This window comes from Danio rerio, chromosome 12 (genome assembly GCF_052040795.2).
Source record: "Danio rerio strain M-AB ecotype USA chromosome 12, GRCz13ab, whole genome shotgun sequence".
NCBI classification, from domain to species: domain Eukaryota; kingdom Metazoa; phylum Chordata; class Actinopteri; order Cypriniformes; family Danionidae; genus Danio; species Danio rerio.
The window spans coordinates 50,459,856-50,477,500 of record NC_141032.1 but is presented as its reverse complement, the minus strand read 5'-3'; the positions used below and the strand labels follow the sequence as shown (position 1 = coordinate 50,477,500).

Here is a 17,645-nt window from a genome sequence, read left to right as displayed (position 1 = left end):
CGTGGAGGATCTCAGACTGGCTAAAGCAGACTCTAAATCATCAGTCCTCATCTTGCTGGACTTGTCAGCTGCTTTTGACACTGTCAACCACCAGATCCTGCAATCTACGCTCGAGTCACTGGGCGTTGCGGGCACTGTTATACAATGGTTCAGATCTTACCTCTCTGACAGGTCATTCAGGGTGTCTTGGAGGGGAGAGGTGTCCAACCTACAGCATCTAAACACTGGGGTACCTCAAGGCTCTGTTCTTGGGCCACTTCTCTTCTCCATCTACACGTCATCTCTAGGACCAGTCATCCAGAAACATGGATTCTCCTACCACTGCTATGCTGATGATACCCAGCTATACCTCTCTTTTCATCCTGATGATCCCTCGGTTCCAGCTCGCATCTCAGCCTGCCTGTTGGATATTTCACACTGGATGAGAGATCATCATCTTCAGCTGAACCTCGCTAAAACGGAAATGCTTGTAGTTTCTGCCAACTCGACTCTACACCATAACTTTTCAATCCAGATGGATGGGGCAACCATTACTGCATCCAAAATGATGAAAAGCCTTGGAGTAACGATTGATGACCAACTAAACTTCTCTGACCACATTTCTAGAACTGCTCGATCTTGCAGATTCGCACTCTGTAACATCAGAAAGGTCCGACCCTTCCTATCTGAACATGCAGCTCAACTCCTTGTTCAAGCTCTTGTTCTCTCCAGACTGGATTACTGCAACTCTCTACTAGCCGGGCTTCCAGCTAACTCTATCAAGCCTCTTCAACTGCTCCAGAACGCAGCAGCACGAATGGTCTTTAATGAACCTAAAAGAGCACATGTCACTCCGCTGCTCATCCGTTTGCACTGGCTGCCAGTTGCTGCTCGCATCAAATTCAAAGCTCTGATGTTTGCTTACAAAGCAACTTCTGGCCTTGCTCCTTCTTATCTGCACTCACTTCTGCAGATCTATGTGCCCTCCAGAAACTTGCGTTCATCTTCACATAAATGGTCATAGTAACTGGAACAGGGTGGTTCAGTTTTTAGTGTTTAAGTTCAGTTCAGTTTAGCTTAGTTCAGTGTGGTTTAAATCATTACTGAGAGTTCAAACACTGAAGAGCAAATTCATCGATGCACAGCTCTACCGATCCTGAACCATGCAAGCCAGTGGCGACAGAGGAGAGGGAAAAAAAACTTCACCTGATAGGAGTGAAGAAAAAAAACCTTGAGAGAACCAGACTCAGTTGGGCATAACCATTTTAATTTCTCCGCTGGCCAAAAGTCTTGTGCAGAACTGCAGTCTCAGCGGTGGAGGCTGGAAGATGGCCTCAGCGAAGACTCGTCTGTCCCTGGAGCGTCGCTGGAATCAGACTCATGCTCTCCACTCCCCATGACCATCAGCGCAGCAGCAGCTCAGGATACGGCCTGGTCCAGGATATGGACACCTTGGGAACATCTCGTCGCTGGTCTTGGATCCAATCAGTGACTCCGCATAATCTGAAGACCTCAGGATGAGTATCCCCAGGTGGAAATAGAGGATAAAGAGAATAATTAGCGTAGCTGCTGTTCATAGTGTATATAAGCAAGATGCAGAAGCCTGTGTGGAACCCGCTAAGTGATGCATTGAGTGTATGCTTTACTAAACAGACAGGTCTTTACTCTAGTGTTAAACTGAGAGAGTGTGTCTGAGCCTCGGATGTTCTCAGGAAGGCTATTCCGCAGTGTTAGTGTCACCAATATTTTATTTTAAGTAAATATAGAGAATCTACTGACAAGTTTCTTTTAGTTTAGCTGGAAATAAAAACAGTTTTTACATTTTAAAAATAATTTTTAAGGTCAATATTATTATCCCCCTTAAGAAATATTTTTTTCGATTGGCCAATTGTCCAATTACTTGCCTAATTAGAATACAGTAGTTAACCTAATTACCCTAGTGAAGCCTTTAAATGTTACTTTAAGCTGAATACTAGTATCTTGAAGAATATCTAATTAAATATTATGTGCTGTCATCATGACAAAGAGAAAAGAAATCAGTTATTAGAAATGAGCTAAGGGGTATATGCTGAAGCATGCTAATAGGACTTTTAATTTGCCAGTAACCTGGGTTAAGCGCTTCCGGCGAATTGAATGGCAATGCAAAATCCATTGCGTTTAAGGTCTGTTTTCTTTAAAAATCAGCAATCTCCACTGGCTGAGTGATATCCGATTTAAAGTGGGTCTCAGATTGTACAAGAAGCACTGCATTACATTACATTCCCCCCGCCATATCTTTATAATATGAGCATTTATTTTACCACCCTCTATTTAAATGAAGCTTCTGCGTTAGCCTGCCGCTTCTGACGGGCGCGTGCGAGTAAACAGCTTTTTGTCTCGTTTTACGCTTGAGCAACTAAATAAATGCTAAAGTTTATTTAACTGGATGTATTTTAATGACATTACAACATCGATGCTGTATAAGGAACCGTATAAAATGGATAAAAGTTCACAATAACAGTTCACCGGAAGTGTATCAGCATGGGAACAGCACTAGCTCAGCATATACCCTATTCACCTGTATAAATGTGATTGTTTTCTACTTTTACAGGAGGCAGGCAGATATCCAGCCTATAAAGAAATGGTGACGGAATTAAGCTGGATGAACAAATGTGAGTGTCAGTTCACAGCACTAGCTGTGTTTCCATCCAAAGATGCAAATTAGATTCATGCTTAAAACTGTATTATGGCATAAAACATTAATGAATAAAGCAGCGTTTTCAGCTAGTCAGGGAAAGAGTACAAAATCATCAGCTCCTGCTGTCAAACCCATGAGGATCTTTTCTTAATTTTTTTAGTTTTCTTAAACTGCAGCATGTTAAGCTCTCTCGGCCACCATAGCTAGTGATATAACACTGATCTTCAGTATCTTCTGACTCCTCCAGCGGGCAGTGGAACCGTGTATTCATCTCTACAGGACTCTGAGTCTTCCAGCTCGTCTCTGTCCTCCGGTACTCCTCTCGGATCTGTGAGCGGATTCTCTCAGGCTACACTTCCTGTTAGCTTGCCTTTAGGAGCCAAAATGTCTAACATTAGCAGCTCCACTGAGTCCCAGTTTCATCCTGACTCCACTGAAGATGATGGTCAGCCTGAGCGGCTGCGGACGGTGAGCCGAGGACCGACAGAAGTGCTGCAGGACTCTGCCATCCGGAGCCGAGCAGACGAGGACTGGAGCGGGAACAGAGAGAGCCGGAGGGAAGGCCGGAAAACATCTCTGCTCATCGCTCTCAGCCGACCGAGCCCACCCATACGCCGCACACGCAGTCATGTGACTATATCAGGTGTGGTATTGATAGTTTTCACTTTCAGAGCTAAAAATGACCAAATTCAGAAAGGTATAATAGATAATCTGATGCGTTTTTTGAGCTGAATCTTTACAGACACATTCTGGGGACACAAATTATATTAAATCTTGAAGGGGTACAATAGGTGCCCTTTAAAATGTTTTTAATAATCAATAGTGTCTCTCTGATTGTAATGAATTGTTCTCACAGAAGAGGAGAAGAAACAGAAGAGGAAGCAGACCGAAAGAGAAGGGGGCAGCAGTCCGCTTCAGCGATCCAAAACGTTCTTTGGTCTTTTCCACAAGCGAGATTCCTCCAGATCACGTTCCAGATCACCGCCATGCTCAGAGAGCAGTCTTGGTAATACAAAACAATGTTTTAAGATATTAACTCTTTCCCTGCCAGCATTTGTTTATAATTGACAGCCAACATCCGCGTTTTTTAATGATTTTGACCAAAAATTGATGACCATCAGACTATTTTCTACTGTAAATATATGATCATAATATATATCAAAATAAAAGTCACCTTTATTGTGAATTCTGCCACATGAACAGACATACAGAGATTTAAAATTACGTTACTCTCACACCCTGGGTGAATATGTCAGGATTCTGCCACTTGATTTATTCATTCATTCATTTTATTTTCGGCTTAGCTCCTTTATTATTCAGGGGTCACCACAGCGGAAAGAACCACCAACTTATCCAGCATCTGCTTTTACACAGCGGATGCCCTTGCAAATGCAACCCAACACCGGGAAACACCCATACACTCTTACATTCACACACATACACTATGGCCAATTTAGCTTATTCAATTCACCTATAGTGCATGCATTTGGACTGTGCGGGAAACCGAAGCACCCGGAGGAAACCCACGCCAACATGGGAAGAACATGCAAACTCCACACAGAAATGCCAACAGCCGGGCGTCGAACCAGCGACCTTCTTGCTGTGAGGCGATTGTGCTACCCACTGCACCACGGTGCTGCCCTCTGCCACTTCAGTCTTGTTAATTCTTGTTTTGGTGGCAGAGTCCAGACATTAGTCCTGTCTTGTCTTGTATGTTGTGCTCGACTCAGGTGTTCTTGGGTCGAGCACTCATAACTCCTGTCATTGTCTGTCTTTGTTTTTGTATGAGTGTGATCTTGCCTGTGCTCAGACCGCACACTCTCCCACTTGATGGAGATGCGTGAAGTCCGGGTAGGGTCTGGATGTGCGCTTTCGTCTTTGTGTTTGGTGTTTAGCTTGCAGCCTTGCTGCTGTTTAATTCTCAATGCTGCAGTCTAGTTGGGATCGGAACGTGCATGTTGCATGTGTGATTGCACGGTAAATGTTTTATTTCAGGAGTTCACACTTAGCTGATGATTGATTATAAAGCTTGTTTGGCATGTGCCGGGAGAGAGCCCTGAGCTCATAAGATCATCGAGCCCGGGGCTCCCTCCAAGGCGAGAGGGGAGTTTGAGCTCAGGTAAATGTTCTCGAGATAGTAGCTAATGAACAGATAGGGATTGCTCTTAAGAGATAACTACTTACTAGGAGCATGTCTATGGTGCCAATTTGGACTTAAGTTGCATGTTTTTGGACAATGGGAGGAAACCGGGAAACCTGGGGGAAACCCACGTGAGTACGGGGAAAACGTGTAAACTCCGCACAGAAACGTTGGCTGGCTTGGTAGGGACTAGAACCAGTGATGTTCTTGCTGTGAGGCAACAGTGCTAACCACGGGGCCACTGTGCCACCCATCTAGGAAAGGAGGAGGAGCAGGGGTGGGATGGGGCATTCTTGAAAATGAAGATGGCTGCTATATGGAGCTGAGGGTATTTATAGTGGCTTAGGAATCATTTGATTGGTGAATCATAAATTGAATACTGCAGGACCGGCTGCAAGCAATCATAAACACGTGATCCTCTCGAAATTAGTTTATTAATAAACTTCAAGTATCGTGTACTCTTGCGTTCTGTCTGTGTTGCCGTTGTTTGTTGCACATGGCCTGTGTTTACACTTGGCCACATGCTGTTGTGTTTCATGTGAACATGCGGTTAATGGGTTCTCTCACTGGCTGCGTGTTCTACTCCTGTTTTATGTGAGCACACGGCTTGTGTTTTCTTTTCTAGCATGTGCTCTTCTGTCTATTGTCTAGTTCAGGGCTATTCAATTAGTTTGTCAGGGGGGCTAGTTCATAAAAAGCATCCCAAATGAGGGGCCGGAGAGATGTGACTTGCAAAATAAGTGATAACACAACAGCAATATACTGTAAGAGCTCATATGTTGTATTTTTGCTCCCTAAGACACCCACATTGGCTTTTTCAACATTAAAATGTTATTATGTTGTATTTTGAAACTACATAACATCAGTGCATTGTAAAATGTGGCTTTTTTTTTAACAAACATTCAAATGTTGTATTTCAAAGCACAACAAAAGCAGTGCATTGCTTGAGTAGGCTTCTTCTACATTCAGACACATTCATATGTTGTTTTAAACTGCGTAACAATTAGGGATTCAACGATTACAGATGTTGGTTGTACGATAATATTTTGTGAAGAATAATCAAGGTTTCACGGTTATCACGATTATTATGCATTTATTAAATTTAAAACAATACTAGTTTAGAAAATCACAAGAAAACTGCTTATATTTTAAAGTGTTGTTTATTGCTGCTAAGTAACCAAATCAAGCACAAAATATTAATAAAAACAAAAACAATAGTCCATTTCTCTCTTTGGACTTAAAAATAAATGAAAAAGTTTTTGATTTAAACACGAGTGATAATTTTACAATGAAAATAAATGACAGAACAATGAATAAATAAATAAGAAAGAATAAAAAATAGTATTTGTCTAATGTTAATTTAAGCTATATATAGTAGCTAAGAATTTAAATTAACTGTTATTATTATTTGCATTCATACATACATAATCATAATAATTTGTAATAATTCGTCTAACATATCTTTTGTTTACATTCAACTGAAAGCCACACACAACCCTCACCACTACAGCGTGAGATCATTTCTACTGTGTGCGCACGTCTCCATAGGAAATAATGAACTTGCATTTGCAAAAGACGCAATATGTGAATGGCCTGCTGCTATAGTTAATCCAATGTGTCTGCGTATTAGCCTCAGTATAAGCTCGAACCTTTAAACTAGCACACAGCTGGCTTTGTTTAGTTGCAGGAGTTTTGTTCCGTGCAACAGAAACGTGGCGTTGAAATGCCTTTACGATTAATCAACCATAATAAATTAAATCGCGGTTAATAGTGAAATCGGCTAATCGTTGCACCCCTATTAACGTAATCAGTGCATTGTACAAAAGGCTTTTTCTGCAAACATATCCAAATGTTTACTGCTGCCCGTCCCACTCAATTAATGTTAGGTGACTCACGCTCTGCGCAGCCTTCAACTGCAGCTCGTGCTGTATTAAACAGACGCACTCCCATTCATAACTATAGCGGCCATTTTTTGACTGAACTAAATTTATTTTTAATGTCTTGGTCACACTGTTTGGAGGGCCGGAACAAGTTGTGGGCTGCCAAATGAAAAGCCCTGGTCTAGTGCCACCCTCCTTGTTATCCAATTATCTGTTCACCTCTTTGTTTCTTAATTCATGCTCCTTTATAGCTCCCTCTTGTCTGCCATCCTGTGCCAGTTTGTCTACGTATGTTGCTCTTCCTGTTTCTGCCGTCCTGATACTCCCTGCTAGTCCAGCCAAGTTTGTTTGTGTTTAATGTTTTCCTCTCTTGGGATTGTTTTTGTTTCCTTTAATTGTTTTATTTTATAATTAATAAAAAACCCATATTATTTAGTGTGATTGAGTCCTCGCTCCTTTACCATTCCACCAATCGTGACAGTAAACAGATAACACAAAAACTCTAAAAGAGAAGTATAAAATATCTTAATAATTTCAGTAAATAAAGAACCAAGCCTTTGTCTTTAAACTAAAATACATTTTATTCTATCTTCATGTTTTCATGGATTATTACCACTTAAATGTAGATACATTTAAAGTTTTTTTTACATTTTTGGACAAGAAAAAGAGGTAAAAGCTGATCTCTGTTTCCATCTGTATCCCAATTGTTTACCTTATTGATTTTTTTGTATGTTCCAATAGAAAATAAGAGTAAAAAACATATAAATGGTTTTGTTTTCCAGCCGGCAGGTGTAATGGTGATGTTTCTGAGCAGGATAGTCTGGTTCCTCTACGAGAAATGGCCGTCAGATTGCTGGAGGATGAAGATGTGTCTGTGCTCATGGGAATCTGTAGGAGGGTAAGAGAGATGACGGTGATCATATAATTTTCCAAAGCGACTGAAGACTGATGTGCTCTTCTGACAGTATTTATCAGAGCGAGGCCTGCAGACGCTTGTTCATCCGCTGCTGTCCATCCTAAACACACCAGAGAAGCTTCTGCTGCTTCGAGAAATCAGGTGAGACGATAAGAGGAATCATCAGTCGGCCATATTGGAGAGCAGAATGTAAACAAAGCCACTTAACTGAATCAAACTTGGATATTTTTGCTGAATAATGTTGGTGAAAATGATCAATTATTGTCATGTTTTGGGCTGTCATACTGGAGTAAATATTTTAAACCCAGCTAGCAAAATTCATGTGGCTCAAGTCCGGCCCACACCAGACACTTACATCCGACCCACATACCGCATGGAATGATGGCTCTAGGGCGGTCCACTCCTGTTTGCCAGATCTGGGCCACAATTAAGCCATAGCAATATCCCACATCAGCCAGAATTCAACTAAATGAACCAGAACTGACCCTATTCTGGACCACAGTTTGCTTTTATTCTGGCCCAGATCCGGCCCACACCAGACGCTTACATCTGGACCACAGACTAAATGGAATGATGGCTCTAGGGCGGTCTGCTCCTGTTTGTCAGATCTGGGCCACAAAACAGCCAAAGCAATACCACATATCAGCCAGAATTCAACTAAATGAACCAGAACTGACCCTATTCTGGGCCACAGTTTGCTTTTATTCTGGCCCAGATCCGGCCCACACCAGACACTTACATCTGGACCACATACTGAATGGAATGATGGCTTTAGGGCAGTCTGCTCCTGTTTGTCAGATCTGGGCCACAAAACAGCCAAAGCAATACCACATATCAGCCAGAATTCAACCAAATGAACCAGAACTGACCCTATTCTGGGCCACAGTTTGCTTTTATTCTGGCCCAAATCTGGCCTATTACTTCTAATAATAGATTAAACATTGGAAAACATCAGTGAATTATAATATTTCATCACAGGTTGTGCCTCACTTCATTTCGTTTGCTGTAATTAAAACATTTCAAGCAAAGTTCTGAAAAGTAACAGCAGCCCAAGAGAAAATTTATATTAAGAGGTTCAGCAAACACTCCATGATGGTGACTTTAGTGGTCCACATATGTTTTAAGATAACTGAGCCACATTTTCCATATCTTCTCTGGGCCACTGTAGGCTAACGGCCACATTAGCCAGAGCTAACTGTGCTAAATATTTGCCAAAAGGGGCCCACATTTGTTTTAGGATAACTGGGCCACATTTTCCATATCTTCTCTGGGCCACTATAGGCTAACGGCTGCATTAGCCAGAGTTTACTGTGCCGAAAATTTGCCAAAAGGGGCCCACATTTGTTTTAAGATAACTGGGCCACATTTTCCATATCATCTCTGGGCCACTATAGGCTCACAGCGACATTAGCCAGAGCTAACTGTGCCAAATATTTGCCAAAAGTGGCCCATATATGTTCTAAGATAACTGGGCCACATTTGCCATATTTTCTCTGGGCCACATTAGTCTCACAGCCACAATAGCCAGAGCTTACTGTGCCAAATATTTGCCAAAAGTGGCCCACGTTTGTCTTAAGATAACTGGGCCACATTTACACCTACACGTGTGCGCCCCTTTAGGTTTAGACCCAGATTTTTCTTAAATGACTATGCCACTATGTGGCCCACATTTGTCCTCTGTCATTTGGGCCAAATTGATCATTTTCCACATGGGCCACATTAGACTCACAATCAGATTACATTTTGCCAAATTGATTACAAGTGCCAAATCTTTGCCTTAAGTGGCCCATATATGAATTTGCATCTTTGGCCCCCCTTTGCCACTATACAGGTGGGCCACTTCAGGCTCATATTCATTTTGTCTGGGCCGAAGAAATACCACCAGTGCCGCATAACTGCCTAAAGTGGCCCACATTCGTATGCTATCTGGGAAGTACTATAGACTGACTGACACAAATGATAGCAAATCAAGCCGAAGAGAGGAAAACCGAGAAACAAAAAGGTGTTTGTGGCCAAACTGAAGCAGTGTGAGCAAGAATCTGGACAACATTCATGTTTGTTCTTATCACTTCTGCACAAATAGCTAAAATATTAGTCTAATATCTTCATTAATACTGCTCATATCTGTGTTTTACCACCTATTCAATTCAGTTTGACAAAATATTGCACTCTTCCCTGCTTACTAAGTGCTTTTTTTATATGATTTAGCAGCATCCACATGTTTTGTTATGATTGAGACTCTGTTATCTCCAAAAAAAGAATGTTTTTATTTATCTAGAAAATGTTTCTCTCTGTTTCTCTCAGGACGCTCGTCTTCACTAGTGATCTTCCGCTCTTCAATAGCATGGTGTCTCCATTTGAAGAGGAAGCATATGATATCCTGAAGAGTCGCTCACGTAAATTGATCATAATGATTAAATCTGAATGTTGAAGGTTCACAAGGGTGCTGAATTTTTTTTTAAATGCTTCAATTTATATTACTATAGGGGAATTGATTAACTAAATTGGCCATAGTGTGATTGTGTGTGTGAATGTGAGAGTGAATGAGTGTTTTCCAGTGATGGGTTGCAGCTGGAAGGGCATCCGCTGTGTAAAATATATGCTGGATAAGTTGGCGGTTCATTCCCCTGGGGCAACTCCGGATTAATAAAGGGACTAAGCCAAAGGAAAATGAATGAATGAATAATGCGATGAAGCATGTACTGTATATGAATGTTTAATATGTTTTTACCACACTTGTAAATGCAGGAAAACATCTGAAAATGCACCTAAAAGTGCTTGAAAAATGCTTAAATTTGACTTTGTAAAAGGTGTAAGAACCCAGTGTCAGTGGTTTATGGATGTTGATTAGTGTTGTGTGTTTAATGCAGGCAGGAGTTCTCCTCTGCGCTCTCCGCAGACGGGACTCGCTCCTCGACGGCACCTCATCACACCTGTACCAGGTGAGCAGTACATCAAGATGATCTGATCTTTGGCAGGTCTTAAAATTTGGGAGATATAATCTCAGATGAACAACCACATATACAGAATGGCTCTATGCTGAATGATCTAAGTGGATGGTCTAAAGTGCATTGCACAGGTGCACTCAGATCCACTTGTGCTATTTTAAGTATGGGAAAAATAGTCTGTGCACCAGGCGCATGGTCTAAAAGGGCTGTCCTTACTCTCTTAATGGGTGTGTGATGGGTGTAATGTGCATTAAACCAATCAGAGTCTCATCTCACATTTCTTTTAAAGTGAGTTGCGGTCACAATATTTACACAATAGACGTTGTACCTGGAAAAAATATGGTGTTTAACCTTGTCCTTAAGGTTAAAAACCATCAACAGCAGTGTTTCTCAACCACATCCCTGGAGGACCACCAACACTGCATGTCTCCTTTGTCTGTCACACCTATTATTGGTCTGTCAATCTGTGCTAATAAGCTGATGATCTGAATCAGGTGTGTTTGGTTAAGGAGACATGAAAAATGTGCAGAGCTGGTGGTCCTCCAAAAGAACGTGGTTGAGAAACACTGATCTACAGAATGAGCTGGATTTGATGAGGTAGGTCATTAGCCCAACGCTCAACCTCCAACCTGGAAGACCAGGACATACACTACGGCCAATTTAGCTTACCCAATTCACCTATATCGCATGTGTTTGGACTGAGGGGGAAACCGGAGCCAACACGGGGAGAACATGCAAACTCCACACAGAAATGAAAACTGACCCAGCCGGGACATGTCGTCTAATTCAGTTGCCTTAAATTAGCAATGCAAGTAAAACGCCTTTGCTATTTAAACAACGTAGTGAGTGTAAAGCGTGTGTTTTCTGCTTCAGATCTGCAGGGTGGATTCGAGCTGCAGGCCGCAGACGATATAAAGAGGCAGAATCAGCTTCTGGAGAGTCTGGAGCTCCTGCGTTTATCCTGCTGTCCTGCAGATCAACCCAGATCCTTCAGTCCCCTGCTGGACGTCCCGCTGGACACTTTCGGTCCTTCAGACTCTGTGAATTCCTCCAGGACGAAGGCGCTGCTGCCAAACTGGCTGCTGACGGAGAACAGACGCTCAGAGAGGTAAAGTCTAGAAGGGATACAGCTCTGGAAACTCGCATTAATATAGCATAATCTTTGTGTACAACAATAATTTATATTTTTACATATCTTCCTATTATTACCGGGAGGGTTGGGGTGGGGGTAGACATTAATAAAATACAATTAAATGGGTAATTAAATAAATAATATGATTAATAATTTGTATAATTACTGTTTTGGCTTTACTGTGAGGGTTGGGGTAGGGGTAGACATTAATAAAATACAATTTAATGTGTAATTTAATAAATAATATGAATAATACTCTGTATAATTACTGTTTTGACATTACTGCGAGGGTTAGGTAGGAGTTGACATTAATAAAATACAATTAAATGTTTAATTTATTAAATAATATGATTAATACTCTGTATAACTACTGTTTTGACATTACTGTAAAGGATGTGTAGGGGTAGACTTTAAACATATAGGTTTATTAAAATAATATTTAAAAAATAATAAGAACTATTTATTAAATAATTAAAATAATAACATGTCTTTATTGAATTTTTTTCAAGATTTTACAATAATTCAAACCCCAATACCCAAAACTTACCCTAGATAGGCTTTGGGGGGGGGGGGGGGGGGGGGAATTTAGATTAAAATAATTTTACAGTAAATTAATAAAAATAAATAATAATAATAATAAATAATAATAATAATAAATAAAAATTATTCTAATCAAGCACCAATTAACATTCCACAATTTCAGACTTCCAGAGCTTCTTCAATATCTCTGTTTTTTAGTTAATTTAAAAAAACACCTCCCAGATATCACAAAACTCCTTATTAATTTTAATTTATAAACTCCTTGAAATTTTTTTCCTTATTATATATGTAAGCTTTTCAAGAGTCAGGCATGTTATAATGCTTCTCAACCAAAGTCCAATAGAGGGGTGATTACCATTTTTCCAACATAAAGCAATACAGCGCCTTGCTTGTATTAAACATAAGTCAATCAATTTTCTTTCTTTAGTAGACAAAGTACAACTGTCTTCATACATATTCAATATACATAATGCAGGGCATAAAGGAATTGGAGTGGAAATAAATTGTGAAATATATAGAGTCACCTCCACCCAAAATTTTTGTACCTCCTCACACTCCCACACACAATGAAAAAATGTACCTTGTATCTTCTTGGATTTAAAACACAGATCAGGGATATTAGGGTTGAATTTATTTAATCTTACAGGAGTAATATAAGTTCTCATTATCCAGTTATGTTGTAGCAATCTCAAACGGGAGTTTAGTGGGGGTTTTTGTGTGCATTTGTAACCCCGCCGGTCCTACACCACCCAATGCGCTCCGAACTGGTATCGAACTGGCGACCTTCCGCATAGGACTCAGTTGCTCTAACAAAGAGGCTAAAGACCATGACCTCTAGCGGCTGTCGCTAGAGCACCTTTAGAGGTCAGAGGAGTGAGGTGTACCTGCACAGCACACACTAGCTGGCCTCCGTTACACATTCAAACAAATTATATTCCAGTCCTCCAGATCCATGCTAGTCTTTGAGTTTTCTTTATGATTTTCTCTTAATATGTTATATAATTGTGTAATCCGGCCTTTTATGGAACAATCTTGTTCTGTAAGAGTTTCCAATAACTGTGGAACTGTGGAACTGGGGGGGGGGGCAGTGTTGAATTTTTCAAATGTGTAAAAATAAAACTTCTCAATTGTAAATATTTAGGGGTAGACATTAGTACAATACAATTTAATGGGTAAATAAATAAATAATATGAATAATTCTCATTATTTTCCCTCTACAGCTGTATCCCTTCTAGCGCTGTCCGGTCAGAGAGTCCTGAAGACGACGTGCTGTTCACTGTAGTGGACGCTCCTCGACACAAGAGGCCGCTGCTGGCTCAGGTCTTCGGCTCTCTGAAGAAATCCCACAGTTCCACAGTGTCGCCCGCTGAGCAGATGTGTGGGAAAAAAACAGCTCCAGACGTCCACATCCAGCCCGAGTTCGAGCTCACGACTGTCCATATCAGCAAAACCAAGCAGTCTCTGGGTATTCACGCTTCTTTTTTTAATTAGGGCTGCATTATGCTGGACAAATATGTGATATTTTATTAAGATACACTGTATAACATATCCCTTGAGGAATTCTATATTATTAGCTATTTTTTTATGTAATGATCACAGTAAAATAAACAGGTAATAAACTTTAAACTCTTATGCATACAACAGAACAAGCAACAAAACATATCTTTAATTATTTACTTTAGTTTTTTACTTCTATGCATGTAAGACTTAATATATATTACTAGTGTGTGTGTGTGTGTGTGTGTGTGTGTGTGTGTATACACAGTTGAAGTCAGAATTATTTGCCTTCTGAATTTTTTTTCTTTTTAAAATATTTTACAGTATGTCTGATTATATATATATATTTTTCTGGAGAAAGTCTAATTTGTCTTATTTGAAAGTCTAATTTGTTTTATTTACAATTTTTTTAATAACCATTTTAAGGTCAATATTATTAGCCCCTTTAAGCTATATATTTTTTCGTTAGTCTACAGAACTATGGAAGGTAAATCCTGCCAATTTTAAATAAATCAAATAAACATAGGAAATGAAAATGAAAATCAGATTAACAGTTTCATTTTAAAACATTAATCGCAAAATATCTGCCAAAATTCACATTGTCCCTGTCAAATTGATAATTAAAATGAAGTTGCCAATTTAACAATTCATTTTCACTGCATTTCCACGTCCTGCCTGCGGGACGGATGTTTGACGTTTGGTTCTCCTGTGTCCCGTGTTCCTCTTGCTGTACCAATGCAGCAGCTGCTTCACGTAAAAGCTGACTAACAGTTTATGCCATTTTACTTCTGTTATACTGTATATACACTAGTAACTCACGCTGTCCATCCATCAAAACCGTGCTTCTGCACTCGGGCTCTGTGTGTGAAAGCACTCGACGTCACTTGAATACGCCCCTCCCACTGATTAGCATAGGCTTTGCATAAAGGTTGAGGTTGAAAATGAAATCGAAAATGAAAACTGAAATGAGAAAGTGTCAATAAAAGGAAAGCTTAAATTTACGTTTTAATTTGAATTATGTCACTATTAGAGCGAGAACATTAATAACACGCTTTGTAAAAATTGTGTTTGCATTTTATTTTTCAGTTTGACTTTTTATTTTAATATTGGCAGTCTTGACGTGCAAATGCAGTGGAAATGAAATGTTAAATCGGCAACTTCATTTTAATGATCAATTTGACAGGGACGATGTGTTGTCAAAGTGAAAATGAAAATTAAATAATTTCATTTCCTTTTTAATTTTGGCAGATATTTTGCGATTAATGTTTTAAAATGAAATTGTTAATCTGATTTTCATTTTCATTTCCAATGTTTATTTGATTTATTTAAAATTGGCAGGATTTACCTTCCATACAGAACAAACCATCGTTATACAATAACTTGCCTAATTACCCTAACCTGCCTAGTTACCCTAATTAACCTAGTTACGCCTTTAAATGCATCATAATTTTTTTCTGTTTTCCATAACGATTATTTTAACCATAGTTTTAGTCTGAGCATGCTGTTTTTATATTATCTCAACACTCAGTCCTAAAGATCTGTTGCTTCTTCTGTTTTCTGTGTGTCAGGGATCAGTATATCTGGAGGATCAGAGTCTCGTGTTCAGCCCATGGTGAAGATCGAGAGGATTTTTCCAGGAGGAGCCGCGTCTACGAGTGATGATCTGCAGGTGAATAAAAAAACCTGTGGATGATTGAACACATTTCCCAGTGCTGGGTTGCAGCTGGAAGGGCATCCGCTGTGTAAAACATATGCTGGAATAGTTGGCGGTTCATTCCGCTGTGGCGACCCCTGATGAATAAAGGGACTAAGCTGAAGGAAAATGAATGAATGAACACACACAGTGTCTGAGCTCATGATGTTTCTGTGTGTTTCTCAGGCTGGTTTTGAGCTGGTGTCAGTGGACGGCGTGTCTCTGCAGGACGTCACCCATCAGGACGCAGTGGACATCATACGACAGGCCTTCAGTAATAAGAGCATTAACCCCATGCAGCTTGTGGTCAAAGTTCCCAGAGATCCCAGAGTCTCGTGACGCAGGATTCATGCCTTACCGTATGTATTCATCACACACAATCATCATTATAGTGACTAAAGTGTTTAACCCCCTGGAGTTGAAGACCGCGTATACGCCTTTTCATCTGTAGTGTCGTCAAACTGCTGAAATGAACTCAAACTACACTTTCAGTTTTGATCGTACAGATAAGATCAATATGTCAATCCAATCTGCTGTGTCTACTTTTTGTTGTGTATACTCACAACAACAACAAACGTGTGTGTGCTTTTACAAAATAAGGAAAACATTTACATTTAGTCATTTAGCAGACGATTTTATCCAAAGCGACTTACAAATGAGGACAAGGAAGCAATTTACACAACTATAAGAGCAACAATGAATAAGTGCTGTAGGCAAGTTTCAGGTGTGTAAAGAAAGTGTAAGAAGCAAAACATTAGTAATTAATTTTTGTAATACAGTTGGCGGTAGAACCAGAGAGGCAATTGCAGATTAGGAAGTGTAGTGGAGATTAAATAGTTGAGTTTTTAGTGGTTTCTTGAAGACAGCGAGTGACTCTGCTGTTCTGATGCAGTTAGGGAGTTCATTCCACCAACTGGGCAGATTGAGCGTGAGAGTTCGGGAAAGTGATTTCTTCCCTCTTTGGGATGGAACCACGAGGCGACGTTCATTCACAGAACGCAAGTTTCTGGAGGGCACATACATCTGCAGAAGCGAGAGCAGATAAGGAGCAAAGCCAGAAGTCACTTTGTAAGCAAACATCAGAGCTTTGAATTTGATGCAAGCAGCAACTGGCAGCCAGTGCAAACGGATGAGCAGCGGAGTGACATGTGCTCGTTTAGGTTCATTGAAGACCATTCGTGCTGCTGCGTTCTGGAGCTGCTGAAGAGGCTTGATAGAGTTAGCTGGAAGCCCGGCTAGTAGAGAGTTGCAATAGTCCAGTCTGGAGAGAACAAGAGCTTGAACAAGGAGTCGAGCTGCATGTTCAGATAAGAAGGGTCGGATCTTTCTGATGTTATAGAGTGTGAATCTGCACAATCGAGCAGTTCTAGAAATGTGGTCAGAGAAGTTCAGTTGGTCATCAATCGTTACTCCAAGGCTTTTCACCGTTTTGGATGCAGTAATGGTTGCCCCATCCATCTGGATTGAAAAGTTGTGATGTAAAGTCGGGTTGGCAGAAACTTTAAGCATTTCTGTTTTTGTGAGGTTCAGCTGAAGATGATGATCTCTCATCCAGTGTGAAATGTCTGACAGGCAGGCTGAGCTGTATTTATCCATCCTTAAAATTGCAAAACTGCATTCGGACATGCCTCTTTAATGCTTCTGCGCCATGCACTTTAGACTTTCCTTAGATCATTAAAACAGAGCCCAATATCTTCATAGTAATAATTAATTTAGCTTAATTTAGCAAGTTCCATGCAACTCAGTCAGGGCTAAATTCAGCCAGGATAGATTGAAAATCCCAGCTTAATCCCTTATCTTGCTTGTGTGCACTGCCCCTCTGGAATCATGTCAGAAAAGATAAACCAGACTGCCTCAGAAATCACAGCTGCCAACAAAATGCACATTCAATATTACGTGATGCAGTGCCAATATAATAAACACCAAATAAAGATGTGTGAAGTGCAGTTTTGTGGTTGCAAAGAGCACTATAACACAACATCTTTTAACTTTTAATTGTTTGTTAAATTCAAAATAAACACTTTTAACTTATTATGAATATCATTAATTCATTTTTCTTTAGCTTAATCTCCTTATTCATCAGGGGTCGCCACAGCGGAATAAACCGCCAACTTATCCAGCATATGTTTTACACAGTGGATGCCCATCCAGCTGCAACCTAGTACTGGGAAACACCCATACACACTCATACACTACGTCCAATGTAATTGATCAATTCCCCAATAGCGCATGTGTTTGGACTG

At 40.2% G+C, this 17,645-nt stretch overlaps 1 protein-coding gene across 5 annotated transcripts in view; it reads left to right on the top strand.

Annotated features, from left to right (window-relative positions):
- The window catches only part of pdzd7b (PDZ domain containing 7b), a 49,790-nt gene that overhangs the window by 9,820 nt on the left and 22,325 nt on the right, over window positions 1–17,645 (top strand). For all 5 annotated transcript variants that reach the window (XR_015504702.1, XR_015504701.1, XM_087277049.1 and 2 more), the window contains exons 7-17: window positions 2,570–2,630; window positions 2,904–3,299; window positions 3,513–3,662; window positions 7,459–7,574; window positions 7,642–7,733; window positions 9,897–9,988; window positions 10,463–10,534; window positions 11,414–11,648; window positions 13,433–13,677; window positions 15,278–15,378; window positions 15,589–15,761. Coding sequence is in view for 3 of the 5 variants with exons in the window: in XM_087277049.1 (XP_087133175.1) it covers window positions 2,570–2,630; window positions 2,904–3,299; window positions 3,513–3,662; window positions 7,459–7,574; window positions 7,642–7,733; window positions 9,897–9,988; window positions 10,463–10,534; window positions 11,414–11,648; window positions 13,433–13,677; window positions 15,278–15,378; window positions 15,589–15,741 (1,713 nt within the window). In the remaining 2 variants the exon portion in view is untranslated. The remainder of the gene's footprint in view (window positions 1–2,569; window positions 2,631–2,903; window positions 3,300–3,512; window positions 3,663–7,458; window positions 7,575–7,641; window positions 7,734–9,896; window positions 9,989–10,462; window positions 10,535–11,413; window positions 11,649–13,432; window positions 13,678–15,277; window positions 15,379–15,588; window positions 15,762–17,645) is intronic.